Source organism: Sus scrofa, chromosome 7 (assembly GCF_054392235.1).
Source record: "Sus scrofa isolate SSC_HxYL_T2T_F1_AM1 chromosome 7, Sscrofa_HxYL_maternal_Yorkshire_Landrace_v2.0, whole genome shotgun sequence".
Classification (NCBI taxonomy): domain Eukaryota; kingdom Metazoa; phylum Chordata; class Mammalia; order Artiodactyla; family Suidae; genus Sus; species Sus scrofa.
Window position 1 is genome coordinate 40,039,156 of NC_139389.1, and position 17,164 is coordinate 40,056,319.

Genomic DNA, 17,164 nt, shown 5'->3' on the forward strand with positions numbered 1-17,164 from the left:
CCCCCCCACTCCCTCCCCACGACTGTCCGCCTCTGCATTTTGTACTCTGATGAACAGATGCCACGGCAGGGCTGCTTACGGTGCCGAGGGATGATGGTTGCCGACTGAGAGCAGGCGTGAACTTGGCTACTTGAGCAGAGTAGCCCTGATGCAAACGATTGTGTATCTTAGTCTAGACAGGAAGCATACACAGGACAATAGACTACACCAACACAAACCCTCACACTCTGCAGCAGGATAGCACTGCAGTCAGACCTGGATTCCAGTCCCTTCTGTCACTAAACAATTGTGGCTTTGGGCAAGGTCTTTTAAATTATCTGAAGCTCAGTTTCTTCATATACAGAATAGGGGGAGTAACTAACTTTAGCCTAACTCATAACTATTGAGAGGATTGAATTAGGTACTGAATTAATTAAAGCTTTTAGCCTAGCACCTGGCAGGCATTCATTTCTGTGTCAGGGTGGCTACTATGTGAAAGCACTGTGTTACGTGTGGCTACAGAGATGAACTCAGTGAATGTTAGCTACAATTATTTTCCTGCAATTAGTGGTAAATTATACCACATTAAGCATGTTTTAGAACTTGGTATGAGAAACCACTTCATGGCTCCACAGAGAGAGCCGTCAAAGTATGAATAAAACTCAAAGCGAGCAGAAGCAACATCTTCTGTTTCTTTTGTACCTCACAGTGCCCAACACATGGTTCAGGGCCAGAAAGTAAATATTTATTTAATGATTAATCTGAAAATAGGGCATTAAGGAAAATGGTAGTAATTTTCATTCATTTATAGGAATTTTCCTTTTTGAATATATCAGTACTCCTCTTTTTAATAAATTCCAAGAGCTATTTAAATTCTTCACTGATACGGAACTCTTGTTTTTTAATACTATTCTAAAATAAATGGTCCACTGGCTGAATTTTTAGTAACAAATGATAAATATATATATTTATACATATTCATATTTATCAATGTTAACTAAGCAGCATTATCCCCCCTTGAATAAGAAAATCCTTTCACGTTGCCGTGAGCTGTGGTGTAGGTTGCAGACGCGGCTCGGATCCCGCGTTGCTGTGGCTCTGGCGTAGGCCAGTGGCTACAGCTCCGATTCAACCCCTAGCCTGGGAACCTCCATATGCCGCGGGAGCGGCCCAAGAAATAGCAACAACAACAACAACAAAAGACAAAAAAAAAAAAAAAAAAAAAGAAAATCCTTTCAGAAAATTTGCTTCCCCTCCTCATATTCCGTCTCCACCACATTTTGTTAAAATGACCTGGGATCTAGTTCCATACTAGTTAAACTAGTATTCTTTTTTTCCTTCAAACTAGTATTTTTAACACTATAGTTCTACCATTTCAGGGGTCCAACTTCACTGTCACATTATGGAAATTAATTTTACTTTATTTTTTTGTCTTTCATCATTTAAGGGCTGCACCCCCAAAATGTGGAGGTTCCTGGGATATGGGTTGAATTGGAGCGGTAGCTGCCAGCCTACGCCAGAGCCACAGCAATGCCAGATCCGAGCAGCACCTGTGACCTACACCACAGCTCATGGCAATGCCAGATCCTTAATCCACTGAGCGACACCAGGGGTCGAACCCGCAACCTCATGTTCCTAATCAGATTCATTTCCAATGTGCCACGACGGGAACTCCTGGAAATTAATTTTACGCCCAGTAATGTTTCTTATGCCTCAAGTCTTCACTTCTTGGCTTTATCTTTCGGGATGTTTTAGTACATCCTATAGTTCTGCTTTTTTTTTTTTTCAAAAAGGGCACAAGTCTGCATATTCTAAACAGTTACTTTTTTTTTCTGATACTTAAATGATAATTTGGCTGAGTACAGAATTCCAGGTTCAAAACACTCATAGACTGGAGTTCCCGTCGTGGCACAGTGGTTAGCGAATCTGACTAGGAACCATGAGGTTGCGGGTTCGATCCCTGCCCTTGCTCAGTGGGTTAAGGATCCGGCGTTGCTGTGAGCTGTGGTGTAGGTCGCAGACGTGGCTCGGATCCTGTGTTGCTGTGGCTCTGGCATAGGCTGGCAGCTACAGGTCCGATTAGACCCCTAGCCTGGGAACCTCCTTTTGCCGCAGGAGCAGCCCAAGAAATGGCAAAAAGACAAAAAAAAAAAAAAAAAAAAAAACAGAAAAAGAAAACAAAAAAAAACACTCATAGACAATACTCAGTGCATGTCTTTAGTGTTTACTGTCACAAATAAGTCTGAGGTCATTCTGATTCTCATTTCTTTGTGTATAGTTTGCTTCTTCTTGGAAGAGTTCAAAATTTTAAGTTATGGAATTAAGAAATTTCACCAGAAATACAATGGAATATTACTCAATCATAATAAGATTGAAATCTTGCTATTTGTGACAACATGGATTGACTTAGAGGGTATTAAGCTAAGTGAAATAAGTCAGACAGAGAAAGACAAATATTGTATGATTTCACTTACATGTGAAATCTAAAAAACAAAACAAATGAACAGATATAACAAAACAGAAGGAAAGTTACAGATACAGAAATAAACAGAGGATTGCCAGAGGGGACAGGGACAGGGGGAATGAGTGAAATAGATTAGGGAGATAAAAGGTACCAAGTTTGCTAGAAAATAATTAAGTCATGTGATACATATATATACACACAATGGAATATTACTCAGCCACAAAAAAAGAATTAAATAATGGCATTTGCAGCAACATGATGGACCTAGAAATTACACTAAGTGAAGTTAGCCAGTGAAGGACAAATATCATATAATATGTGGAATCTGAAAAAAGGATACAACAGAACTTATCTGCAGAACAGAAACGGACTTACAGACTTTGAAAAACTATGGTTACCAAAGGGGACAGGTTGGGCGGAGGGAAGGGTAAACTAGGGGTTTGGGATGGAAATGTTCCAAAATTAGGCTGTGATGATGCTTGTACAACTATAAACATAAAAAAAAAAAATCACTGAATTAAAAAAAAGAAAATAAGTCAAGGGATGTAACATACAGCATGAGGAATATAGTCAGTAATGCTGTAACAACTTTGTATGCTGCCAGATGGTAACAATACTTACTTCATAACGTATAAAAAGACTGAATTACCAGGTTGTATACCTGAAACTACTATAACATTTTAAGTCAATTATATTTCAATTGGAAGGAAGGGAAGGAGGGAGGGAGGAAGGAAGGAGGGAAAGAAGGAGGGAAGGAAGGAAGGAAGGAGGGAAAGAAGGAGGGAAGGAAGGGAAATTTCACCAGGATGTATCTAAGTGAAAAAGCACTCCTTACTCCTGTATGCCACTATCAACTGGCCCTTTCAATCTTTTTTTGTTTTTGTTTTTTTTTTGCCTTTTCCAGGGCCACTCCCATGGCACATGGAAGTTCCCAGGCTAGGGGTCTAATCGGAGATGTAGCCGCCAGCCTATACCACAGCCACAGCAATGTGGGATGCAAGCCGCGTCTGCAACCTACACCACAGCTCACGGCAATGCTGGATCCTTAACCCACTGAGCAAGGGCAGGGATCGAACCCACAACCTCATGGCTCCTAGTCGGATTCGTTAACCACTGCACCACAACGGGAACTCCTGGCCCTTTCAATGTTAAGATTCTTCTACTATTTCAGCAAATTTTCTTCTATTACACATTTGGTTAGATACATACTGCTATCCTTGATTTATAATCCCAGTTTTCTAATTTTTCTTTCTTTTTTGTCTTTTCAGGGCTGTATCCACGGCATAAGGAGGTTCCCAGGCTAGGGGTCTAATCGGAGGTACAGCTGCTGGCCTACACCACAGCAACTCAGGATCCGAGCTGTGTTTGCTACCTACACCACAGCTCATAGCAACACTGGATCCTTAACCCACTGAAGCGAGGCCAGGGATCGAACCTGCGTCCTCATGGATACTAGTCAGGTTTGCTAACCACTGCGCCACGAGGGGAAATTCCTTTAATTTTTCTTTCACTTTTCATCTCTCTGATTTTTGTTGCTCTATGTTATGAGATATTCTTGACTATCTTTCACATCACTAATTCAGGATTCTGGGATTGTCACTGTCCATTATGCCTTTCAGCCCTTCTTCTGAGTCCCAATTTTGATAATCATATTCTTGATTTCTAGAGACTTTCTTAACCTCTTCTCTTTCCTTTTTCAGAGAAGCTGGTTTGTTTGTTTTTTGGCGGTGCCCATAGCATGTAGAAATTCCCGGGCCAGGGATCAAACCCGCACCACAGCAGTGACAATGCTGGACCCTTAACCCGCTGAGCCACCAGAGAACTCCTGGTTTTTTGATTTATGAGTTTAACATCCTAGTAAATATCTGAAGACAGCAATTAGTTTCAAAGTTCTCCTCTATTTTTTCTTAGACCACCTCAGTGCTTCTGTTTCATGGTATTTGCTGATGATTCTATATTGTTTTGATCATACTGTAAATGACAGACTCAGAAAGATCAGATGATTTGAGTTACCTGACAGTTTTTCTAAGCAGTTTTTCCATGGTTGGCTTTTCCCAAAAGGATGGGATGACTGTGGAGATCTCGGGGTAAAGATTCCACAAAAACATATATTGAGAAGTTATCGAGAGCTGAGCATGTGTGCACAGGAAGGCTGGGGACACCTTTTTCCACTGGTGATGTAGGAAAAAGTTTCACTCCAGGAGCAAAACATTTCAGCATATCTACTGTTGTGTGAGCTGCTTTCACTTTTCCCCCTTTTAATCTGTTTTCAAAGTTCAAAGATACATTATGTTCTCATTCTGTAGTCCAAGTCCTAACACGTGGAGGCTTCTGAGGCAGATCCCTATTTTATTTTAGAAATCTTGGCCTTACTGGCTTTAGCCTGGGAGCAAAAGCCACAGTCACGCCTTCGAGTAGTAATTCTCAATCCTTGGCTGCAAACTACAGTCACCTGGGGAGGTTTAAAAAACATACTTGTGCCTGGAGTTCCATCCTCTGAGATTCGAACTTCACTGGTCCGGGCTGAGACCTGGGCATCAGGATTTTAAAAGCTCCCCAGGTAATTATATATTCAGCCAAAGTTGAGAACAAGGACACTAGAGGTTTACTGGCCCAGCTGTTCCATACTGTTTTATAACAACCCTGATGATTGCCCCATAGCCTGCTCTGCACCAGCTGACAGAGCTTGGAGTTCTGCCCGAGAGCGTGTGGGGAAGAACAGTGTGTATCTCCGCAGAGGTCTTCTCCACACCTGTCACGGGCTGGGACTCCTGAGTCTAGTTTCCATCAGTCCAATTTTCTCTACTTTACATACTCCAGAAATTCTTCATGGTCTCTGACCCACTTCTTGTATTCTTCCTATTTTCCACCACTAATAGGGATTTCTTCCACTTTTTTCAAATCATTTTCCACCCCTCCTCTCAGCTCTCATTTCATTGGGGTTTGGAGAGGAAAAGGAGGTGAGAGGGAAGGTACTCCAACTCAAATCCCCGCAGATCACTGTTGAAATTTTCACATTTGAAAATACTGCTGAGGAGTTCCCATCGCAGCTCAGTGGTTAACGAATCCGACTAGGAACCATGAGGTAGCAGGTTCGATCCCTGGCCTTGCTCAGTGGGTTAAGGATCCCGCGTTGCTGTGGCTGTGGAGTAGGCCAGCAGCAATAGCTCCAATCAGACCCCTAGCCTGGGAATATGCAGAGGGAGTGGCCCTAGAAAAGGGAAAAAGACCAAAAAAAAAAAAAAGAAAAAGAAAAAAGAAAAGAAAATACTGCTGATTGTTTGCTTTCAAATGTGGTGGAAAAGCACCACGAGGCAAGAGGCAGGGGAGTGGCACAGAGCTAGCATTTTGATGTGCCTGCTCTAAGTTCGTAAGATAACAAATCAGAGACAGAGATGTGGAGCTGGGAGAAGAGGAGCTGGTGGCTATTCAGAGCCTTTGTCAGTCAGATTGGATTTCCTAAGAAAGCAAAGCTTAAAAGTAACAACATAGTGGCTACTGCTGGCAATTGAACTAAAGTATGGTGACTAAAGTACCAGTCATCATGATAATGTCAATTAAGAGTCCCTTAGGGAGTTCCTGTCGTGGCACAGTGGTTAACGAATCTGACTAGGAACCATGAGGTTGCGGGTTCGATCCCTGCCCTTGCTCAGTGGGTTAAGGATCCAGCGTTGCCGTGAGCTGTGGTGTAGGTCGCAGATGCGGCTCGGATCCTGCGTTGCTGTGGCTCTGGCGTAGGCAGGCAGCTACAGGTCCGATTAGACCCCTAGCCTGGGAACCTCCATATGCTGCGGGAGCGGCCCAAAAAATGGCAAAAAGACCAAAAAAAAAAAAAAAAAAAAAAAAAGAGTCCCTTAGAACACAGTGACTTTTTTTTAATGGAAAAAGAACAACACTGAACATAAATTACAAGACAGTCATCTTAATTGACATCGAAAAGCACAGTGGAACAGAATCTAAAAATTGATTTGCAAGCATCAGGAGCCTGACGGAGTAAAAATCACAATAACTTTGAGAAAGAATAAATTCTGTCAAACTAATGTAAATTCTTTCTTCCACACAGAAACAAATTATTAAAAGGAAGCAAAAGATCACAATTCAATAAAAGCCTTTTGATTCTGTCCATAACTTTGTTCTTCAAAAACAAATCAACAAAAATCCTGGAGACCTGACACCTATGGTCAATTAATCTTTGACAAAGGAGCCCAGAACATAAAATGGGAAAAAGTCTATTCAGCAAGAATTGCTGGGAAACCTGGACAGCTGCATGCAAATCAGTGAAACTAGAACACACCCTCACACCATGCACAAAAATAAACTCAAAATGGCTTAAAGACTTAAATGTAAGATAAGACACCATCAAACTCCTGGAAGAGAACATAGGCAAAACATCCTCTGACATCAACCTTATGAATATTTTCTCAGGTCAGTCTCCCAAAGCAATAGAAATAAAAGCAAAAATAAACCAATGGGACCTAATCAAACTGACAAGCTTTTGCACAGCAAAAGAAACCAAAAAGACAACTTACAGAATGGGAGAAAATAGTTTCAAATGATGCAACTGACAAGGGCTTAATCTCTAGAATATACAAGCAACTTACACAACTCAACAGCAAAAAAGCCAACAAACCAATAGAAAAATGGGCAAAAGACCTGAATACACATTTCTCCAAGGAAGATATATATTTGACCAACAAGCACATGAAAAAATGCTCAACATCCCTGATTATTAGAGAAATGCAAATCAAAACTACCATGATACCACCTCATACCAGTCAAAATGGCCATCATTAATAAGTCCACAAATAACAAGTGCTGGAGGGGGGTGGAGAAAAGGGAACCCTCCTGCACTGTTGGTGAGAATGTAAGCTGGTACAGCCACTATGGAGAACAGTATGGAGGTACCTTAGAAATCTATACATAGAACTACCATATGATCCAGCAATCCCACTCCTGGGCATATATTTGGACAAAACTTTCCTTGAAAAAGACACATGCACCCACATGTTCATTGCAGCTCTATTCACAACAGCCAAGACATGGAAAAAACCCAAATGTCCATTAACAGATGATTAGATTAAGATGTGGTATATATACACAATGGAATACTACTCAGCCATAAAAAAGAAAATAATGCCATTTGCAGCAACATGGATGGAACTAGAGACTCTCATCCTTAGTGAAATAAGTCAGAAAGAGAAAGACAAATACCATATGATATCACTTGTATCTGGTATCTAATATACAGCACAAATGAACCTTTCCACAGAAAAGAAAGTCATGGACTTGGAGAATAGACTTGTGGTTGCTTGGGGGAAGGGGGAGAGAGTGGGAGGGATTGGGAGCTTGAGGTTAATGGAGGCAAACTATTGCTCTTGGAATGGATAACAATGAGATCCTGCTGTGTAGCACTGAGAACTATGTCTAGATACTTACAATGCAGCACGACAATGGGAGAAAAAATTATGTATACATGTATATGTAACTGGGTCCCCATGCTGTACAGTGGGAAAAAAAAAGTGTGTTGGGGGAAATAACAATAAAAAATAAATTTAAAAAAATCCTGGAGAAATACGGTTTAGGTAAAACAGCTATTAAGAAGATATAAAATTATTTTGAAGACTGTTATTATTAAAGACAAACTGGTCATGGGTTCTGGGTCAACCCTGGTAGAACTGAAAGGATTTGCTGATAGACGGGATGTAGAATATAAGAGAAAAAGAACTCAAGGATTTATCTCCTTAAACCTACTTATAGGAAGCAAAACAAACAATATAAACATAACATAGAAGGTAGAAAAAAGAAATGAAGTGTCTACCATGGACGAGGCACCTTTCTGCACTTAACTATCACAATATTCTGTGGGGTAAAAGATTATTATTGCTGTTTTACAGATGAAAAAACCAGATGCCCAAGGTTATTAAGTGATTTGTCTAAGGTCATAAAAATATCAAGTAGTGATTCCAATATTCGAAACCCACGTCTGTTACTTCCAAAGCCTGTGTGCCCCTCCCCGCCTACTCACTTTTGACAGAAATGGCAGAAGTGACAGAAACTTGGTCGCTCCTGTGTATCCATAATGACACAGTACAGTGGAAGATCACTGTCTATAGTTCTCCTGCGCTGTAGAAGTGGCTTTAGTTCTAAGATTTCTACCTATTTTGAATCAAAGCGTACAGATGATGCCACAAAAACGGCAAACCGGTAAAGACAGAAAATTTCAAAAAGAACAAGGTGATCTTAGCTTCTGACAGGGACCACTTTTAAGTCAACGTTTCGTCCTCCTCCCATACACAGCGAACTGGTTTCAAAGAGGGAAAGCAGGACACCTTAACCTTGATATGTAACAATACGATACATTTTTATAAAACTGACGTGTTCCAGAAAACCTAAAAGGGCTTTTGGGAGAAAAAGTAAAAACCCATTTACTCTAAAATTTTCCAGGAAAGTACAATCTAACAAGATGAGAGACAAAAAATTAGTCACTGCCCTTTCTTAATATATTAGGAACAGAAAAAAATAAAATTCTATGAAGGATTGGAGTTCCCGTCGTGGAGCAGTGGTTAACGAATCCGACTAGGAACCATGAGGTTGTGGGTTCGATCCCTGGCCTTGCTCAGTGGGCTGAGGATCCGGCATTGCCATGAGCTGTGGTGTAGGTCGCAGATGTGGCTTGGATCCTGCGTTGCTGTGGCTCTGGTGTAGGCCGGCAGATTTGGCTCTGATTAGACCCCTAGCCTGGGAACCTCCACATGCTGCGGGAGCAGCCCTAGAAAATGGCAAAAAGACAAAAAAAGAAAAAATTCTATCAAGGATTATTCAAATACATTAAAATTCCACTTCATAGTATGTTATCCTTCATGAAAAAAGGAGAATATAAGAAAAAAACACATGTATCTGTTCCTTTCTACAAAAAAATACAAGAATAAACCAGGAACCAATAAGAGACTAATTACCTAAAGGTGGTAGGAAGGAACAGCGTAGAAATAATGAGGAAATGGGAACAAGTTAGTAGGGATGAGGGGGAAACATTTCTGACTCTTTTTGCCTAGTTTATGATCATGGTAATGTTTCATGTACCCCCAAAACAAAAAATTAAAATCAACCAAAGTGTGGGATGGGACCCCAAATGGAGGGTAAACATAACAAATGAAGCAACTGCATCACAAATGAGTAATAAAATCACACTGATAGGAATGAGGATAAAAGAACTAATCTAAGTTGGAAAACAGCATTTTCCGTGTATGCTACAGCCTAATAACGAAAAGAACATACCCAAATATTCCCTACTTAGAAAATTTGCTTTTTACAGGGGTATGGGTTAGCAATTCTGAAACTACTTTCTGTACATACTATGATTGAGCAAAGAAAACAAATATTATGGATAATGAGAGCCAAGTTTCTCACTGGCAGAAGAAAGCAATTTCAATGATTGAGCAAAGAAAACAATATATTATGGATAATGAGAGCCAAGTTTCTCACTGGCAGAAGAAGCAAAGAGAGAAGGCTAAAACAAATCTGTGATGGACTGAAAGTGTCGCTATGTTTTCATAGTTTTTAATATATATACACAGACTGATACAGAATATAGGTTTATATGTGCATGTTGAGATACGTGTATTTCCTAGCTCTGTTAAGAGGTCCTAGAAGCAGTAACATTCCATAGCATGAGGGTGCCTAGAAACCTGATCTTGGTTCTAAAAGCCATCCTCCAGGAAAAGGAATCAGAGCTCCTTGGAGAAATGGTTGATTGCAGACCCGAGGTAGGGAAATTACAAAATGAGCCTAGAACACCTTGTGGTGCCAAAACTAAGAAAGTGCTGGAGTTGCCTTGTGGAGCAGCAGGTTAAGGATCCAGCATTGTCACTACTGTAGTTCAAGTCACTGCTGTGGCACAGGTTCAATCCCTGGCCCAGGAATTTACACATGCCATGGGCATGGCCAAAAATAAAAAAATAAAATGCTCAAGAAACAATGTTGAAAGGATGCAACTAGCTGAAGGAGCTTCCAAAGTCCGAATCTAGGACAATCTGAGCAACAAAATAAATAAGAACAGTAATGAATAATAAGCTACAGAATAATTTCTATGGCTCAATACTGATATGAATAAACAACTGAATAAATACACAGGGAAGTAACACAGTGGGTTACAAATCCGACTAGTATCCATGAGGGCAAAGGTTCAATCCCTGGTCTTGCTCAGTGGGTTAAGGATCCAGCGTTGCCACGAGATGTGGTGTAGGTCGCAGACGTGGCTCGGATCCTGCGTTGCTGTGGCTCTGGCATAGGCCAGCGGCTACAGCTCCGATTAGACCCCTAGCCTGGGAACCTCCATATGCTGTGGGAGCGGACCTAGAAAAGGCAAAAAGACAAAAAAAAAAAAAAAAAAGTGGAAGGAACAGTGGAAACAGAAAAACCACCATTAAGCAACTGCACAGTAATAATCATTGCATACAAAAATCATTCATGGATGCTAAAATTAGTGTGTAAAGGTGTGATGTAAAAGAAGGTATGTGCATGGTCTCCTAGCACGCCCTTCCAATGAGACACTTGGTAATTACAACGGAGAAACACGGCAGACTTCACCTTAACCAAGTGGCCCCAGTGAACAGCACCGGTAATGAGACATCAACATCATGTAGCCCCTGATAATGACGAACTGCGAAGGGCACAACATGACTTAGGTGGTATTTTTCCAAATACGCATAGCCTCAAATCTAATCAGGGAAAACATTAGACAAGCCCAAATGGAGGGGTATTCTACAATAATTGGCCAGTTACCTTCATAAGCACTAAAGTCATGAAAAACACTGAGAGAGACTGATAAACTGTCACAGATTGGAGGAGACTAAGGGGACGTGACAACTTAAACAATGTTGGACCCGGATTTGATGGGGCACCAGAAAAGGAGCCTCAACGAGGCAGCTGATGAAATTCAAATAAGATCTGTGGAATGGTTAATAAATAGCATTGAATCAACGCGAATTTCCTGATTTTGATAAAAGTACTGTGGTTATGCAAGCTGCCAGCATTAGGGGAAGCTCCGTGAAGCACATAAGGAAATTCTCTGTACTAGTTTCGCAACTGTTCTGTAAGTCAAAAATTATCTCAAGGAGTTACTGTTCTGGTGCAGTGGAAACGAATCCAACTAGTATCCAGGAGGATGTGGGTTTGATCCCTGGCCGAGGATCCAGTGTTGCCGTTAGCTGGGGTGTAGGTTGCAGACTCAGCTCGGATTTGGCATTGCTGTGCCTATATGCAGGCAGCTGTAGCTCCGATTGGACCCCTAGCCTGGGAAATTCCATAAGCCACAAGAGCGGCTCTAAAAACCAAACAAACAAACAAAAAAAATCGAAATGAAAAGTTAAAAAAAAAATGACTCCTGCTGAAAATACTACCAAAAGCAAGACTTGAGTTAATTTAATTTAACCTGCTCCAAAGTTTTTTTCGTGTGTTTGTTTTTTGTCTTTTTTTTAGCGCCGCACCCATGGCATATGGAGGTTCCCAGGCTGGGGTCTAATCAGAGCTGTTGCTGCCGGCCTACACCATAGCCATAGCAACACCGGATCCGAGTCACTTCTGCGAACTACACCACAGCTCACGGCAACGCCGGATCCTTAAGCCACTGAGTGAGGCCAGGGATTGAACCTACAACCTCATGGTTCCTAGTCGGATTTGTTTCCAATGCACCACAGCGGACACTCCTAATCTGCTCCAAAGTTAACTCTACAGTCTACAGCGGTAGTTTTATGGTATTGCCTTATAACTGGGAAAAGTTTTTCCTTTTAATTGACAAAAACTTCCAATTTTAAAATATATACACATGGAGTTCCGTTGTGGCTCAGTGGTTAATGAATCCGACTAGGAACCATGAGGTTGCGAGTTCAATCCCTGCCCTCGCTCAGTGGGTTGGGGATCTGGCATTGCCATGAGCTGTGGTGTAGGTCGCAGACGTGGCTTAGATCCTATGTTGCTGTGGCTCTAGCATAGGCTGGAGGCTACAACTCTGATTGGACCCCTGGCCTGGGAACCTCCATATACCTCAGGAGCGGCCCTAGAAAAAGCAAAAAGACAAAAAGAATAAATACATATAAAAATATATAAATATACATAAATTATCGAATCTTGGAAGTTTCTGTAGCATAGGGGAAAAAACCCTACTTTTGCATATGTTTGAAAATTTTCATAATAGAAATTTAAAAATAGATGTTATAGATAAGATTTTTAAGTGCTTGCTAATATACTGAGGAGAATTTTCTATCATTCCTATTATGTTCATAAACATTTAGAATGCTCTCATGGAATTTTTAGGGCTAGTAGGACCTTAGAAATCAAGAACTCTACCCCTGTGTCACTGCACAGGAAAGAAGCTAAAGACAGAGAGGAAAGGTCTAGCTAAAAGTCAGCCAAAGCTGGAACTTATCTGCCAACTCCTGGTCTAGGTATTTCTCCAACATTATACATCTGAGCTCTTCATTTATTCTATTTTATTTATTTTTTTGTCTTTTTTTAGGGCTGCACCCGAGGCATGTGGAGGTTCTCAGGCTAGGGTTTGAATCGGAGCTATAGCCACAGCAACACCAGATCTGAGCCGCTTCTGCAACCTACACCACAGCTCACAGCAACGCCGGATCTTTAACCCACTGAGTGAAGCCAGGGATCGAACCTGCATTCTCATGGATACTAGTCAGATTTGTTTCTGCTGAGTCATGGTGGAAATCCCTTCATTTATTCTAAAACTTATCATGAATGACAACTATCTAAACACTGTAACTGCAAAAGAAAAGTAATACTATAACTTGTTTTCAATTACAAAAATTAAATTTGAACTAATCTGCCAGACTTGTGGAAATGAAATATGGGTTCAAAGTAGAATGTAAAATACTGTTGTGGTTCAATACACAACATTAAAGATAAAATCAAACTACCTAGTTTATGTTTTAAAAATGAACTCTTAGGGAGTTCCTGTTGTGGTGCAGTGGGTTAAGAATCCCACTGCAGTGGCTCAGGTGGCTGCAGAAGTACAGATTTTCTCCCCTGCACAGTGGGTTAAAGGATTGGACATTGCTGCAGCTACAATGTAGGTCACAGCTGCAGCCTGTTCACTCTCTGGCCCTGGAGCTTCCATATGCCGCAGGTGCAGCCATAAAATAAAAAATTAAAAAAATTAAAAAAAAAAAAAGAACTCTTTGTTAGGTCTTTAATAATAGTTCATGTCACCATCCTTGTTTAGTGACTTGATTTTTTTTCTTAAATCGAAGTATTTCTACATGTTTTTTCAGTCTCTTTTTTGAAGAACTTCAGCGCAATAAATGGCATTTTTCAAACATTCATTCATCCATGCAGAAAGCATCTACTGAACGTCGAATGTGTGTAAGGCACTGCCAGTGATGCTGGAAACAAGAAGGGGAAGATTCCAGTCCCCCAGTACTCACTGCACACTGGGGAATGGGCGCTGCTGATGACAGCACTCACTGCACACTGGGGATGGGTATGTGCTGATTACAGGACCAGTGACAAGTAGTGCACACAGTGGTACAAAGTGGGCACCATGGCAGGGGAAACGGTGATCAGCTATCCCAGTCCGTAACAGCATCCTGACCCCCAACTTAGTAAGTGAGAAAGATGGAACAGCTACAGGTCACTCAATAAACCCACATCTCCTGACACAAAAGAGAATAAACACTCTTACACAATTACGATCAAACTACAATACTGTTTTTTCTCTTGATGACAGCCAGTGAAATGGGTCTGAGAGTCCGGAAAGGCCTTAAAATCTAGGCTCTAGTTAATAACTCTGCAACCTCGGGCAATTTACATAACTTCTATGAACTCACTTTTCTCACCTGGGGATAATTACTCATACCTTAAACAGAACTGATGTGTAAGGCAACTAATACAGTAGTTGACACATCAAAGAGTCCATAGACTAAGAACTCCTTGATGGATGAGATTACTTTTTACTCATTTTTTTTGAGTTTGTAGAGGCTGGTACAGTACTTGGCACATACAGGTTGAATGAATATTAAATGAGTCACTATTAAATAAATGTTGGATTCTAAAATTCTTTTTGAGATACATATTCAATATATTTATTTCTATAAACAGATTTTTATAAAAGAAACCTCCATTTCACCCACATAAATGTAACCCAACTTTTAAGGACCAATTAGTTCCCTCTCGCAGTAAGACTTACTTTCTACGGTCGCTCCTTCGTTGGGATTTGAGTACCCTTCTCCTTTCCGTTTGATTCTTCGGATAATGCCTCCATCTTCAAATAAATCCTCTCCTTTGAAATCAAGGAGCTCAATCTAGAAAGGAAAAAGGGACCTGGCTGAGAACTGATGGGACAAAGCTAATTTAACACACTTAAAGGCAAGGGTGACTAATTCTCTTTTCATTTTATAAAATAAAACTGTTTTTATATTTATCTGTGCATCTTAGTTATTGGAAAAGTAGGAAAAAAGAACACTGCAGTTTTCAATACCTGGAAAGAACCTTCATGTAATGATAATGTCTAGGACTACATCCTGTGGGGCTGCAGTGCAAAGACAGACAGGAAGTACTAGGAAAACTGCCTTGTGGCAGAAAGCCAGAGTGACACAGTGCTGGCCCAGAACTATTGTGTCTGACTCTAGAGGCCACCACTTTTCCACCCCAGATTCATGGAATTCCCTTCTTAAAATGTAAGAATAAATCTTATGAATCAGGACTACAACCAACCAAAGGTGTATTTTACCTAGTTAGAATTTTCAGGCATTTCCCTCTTGATTTTTAAACTAAGTTTGGCCAAATATGAGTTATTCGACACAGGATGAGTAACATCTTATCTCGACTTACTGCTTCCTAGTGAGGAAGTGAGATCTGTGACATTTATAACCACTGTAACGTGAAAACAGCCTTCCCACTTGGTTTAGGTGTATTGTAATGTTTATTTCCCACATTTCCATCCCGTCTTCTGTCACACTATGGACCACAACCTTTATTTCTGAGCCTGGTGTCTTTTGTTTATTTGGATATGACCATTTTGTGCCAGAGACACGTTTCTAAGAAAGCACTGGCACACACCCCTTGGGTTTGTGGGAAACAATTCAAGAAGCCAAGCTCCAAAATAAATAAGTTGGATCTGATCCTCAACAGCAAACTTAGCTCCTCGTTCCACTGCCTGCTGCTTTGGAGCCAGCACTATAGCAGAGCAGATGCTAACAAGGCAACATCACACACATACTTGCCTCAAAAAAGAGAGTTGCATTCGAGGGAATTTTGGGGAGACTGCCAGCCGAGCCGTATGCATATTCTGGTTTGCACAGTAAATGGCAGATCTCTCCTTTCTTCATGGTAGCCACCCCGATATCCCATGCCTTGATAACCTGGCCTAAGACAAAAGAAAAGGGGTTGAAACCCTCTAAGTCATATTTTTTAAAAAAGTAACTGTCATGGAACACAAGTTGCAACAATTCCATACGTTACATACTACTCAGCTAGGAAGCAGGGGCTACAAAAGAACTCAGCAAGAGCTACACACTAAGAAATAAATTGTGATTTTTTTTCCTCAGGGCTACTGGAGAAGATTCTCTGCTGAAAAGGACAAAAGTAGTGTTACTTTCTCTTTTGAATTTTTTTTTTTAAAGAGACTTGTTTCCAAAACAAGTTTTTAAAGTTTTATTGACGTATAGGTGATTTACAATGTGATAATTTCTGCTGTATGACAAAGCAATTTAGCTATACATATACACACATCCATTCTTTTTGGTATTAATTTCTAAACTGTTCAAGATTAAGTCTTTGAAAAGTGGCAGTAACATAATCTTTAAAATGTGGCTGGGCTGCAGTTGTTGCTTAATTTATAATTTCAACCATAATAATAAGCGTGTTTTCTAGGCAGAAATGGGACAAAAATAGTATGGAAAATGGAATTTGTCCTAAGGAAGCTTATAATTTTGTTGGGTAGACAAAAAATAACAAACAAGAAACAACCAGAAAAGTATAAACTGTATCATAAAAAGGCCCATGAAACAGATTTCTTCTCAAAATTTAGAGTAAAAAAAAAAGTGAGTTTTGTATTTCTACAAACAAAAAAAACCTCCAAAACATGTGTCCTCTTTTGTCAGATCACAAGAACTACAGAAGAATTTCTTTCTTTTTTTTTTGCCTACTTCCAGAAAACTAAAATTAACAATTTTTTTCTTTTTCTTTTCAGGGCCGCACCTGTGGCATATGGAAGTTCACAGGCTAGGGGTCAAACTGGAGCCAGAGCTGTAGCTGCAGGCCTATGCCACAGCCATGCCAGATCCAAGCCACATCTGCCGACTACACCACAATTCACAGCCAACACTGGATCCTTAACCCACTGAGCAAGGCCAGGAATCGAACCCGAATCCTCCTGGATACTAGTCAGGTTTATAATCTGCTGAGAAACTCTTAAAAGTTAACTTTACTGCTCAATTCAGAACTATGGTAACCTCTATAATTGTATCTTAACAATAAGCAGTCTCAAATCCTTTGGGAAACAACAGAAGATGTACATAATTTTAAGGAATAATATACAAATTTGAAGTGCTATGTCAATAAAAAACTGAAGTATTCAAAGTGAGATCAGGTAAGCAATAAACTGCAAAGGGAGTGAATTTTGAAGAAAGCTGTTATCTTGAATTGAGAGCTGATGGTAGGATTAGAGGAAGGGATTACAATAAGGGGATCCTTATAAGGACCATAAGTAGG

General features: G+C 40.4%; 1 protein-coding gene across 12 annotated transcripts in view; it reads right to left on the minus strand.

The window, feature by feature from the left end:
- Positions 1-17,164, minus strand: part of FKBP5 (FKBP prolyl isomerase 5) — a 108,579-nt gene that overhangs the window by 26,661 nt on the left and 64,754 nt on the right. For all 12 annotated transcript variants that reach the window (XR_014808989.1, NM_001435074.1, NM_001435075.1 and 9 more), the window contains 2 exon segments: positions 15,676-15,818; positions 14,640-14,754 (listed from right to left, as the gene is read on the minus strand). Coding sequence is in view for 11 of the 12 variants with exons in the window: in NM_001435074.1 (NP_001422003.1) it covers positions 14,640-14,754; positions 15,676-15,818 (258 nt within the window). In the remaining variant the exon portion in view is untranslated.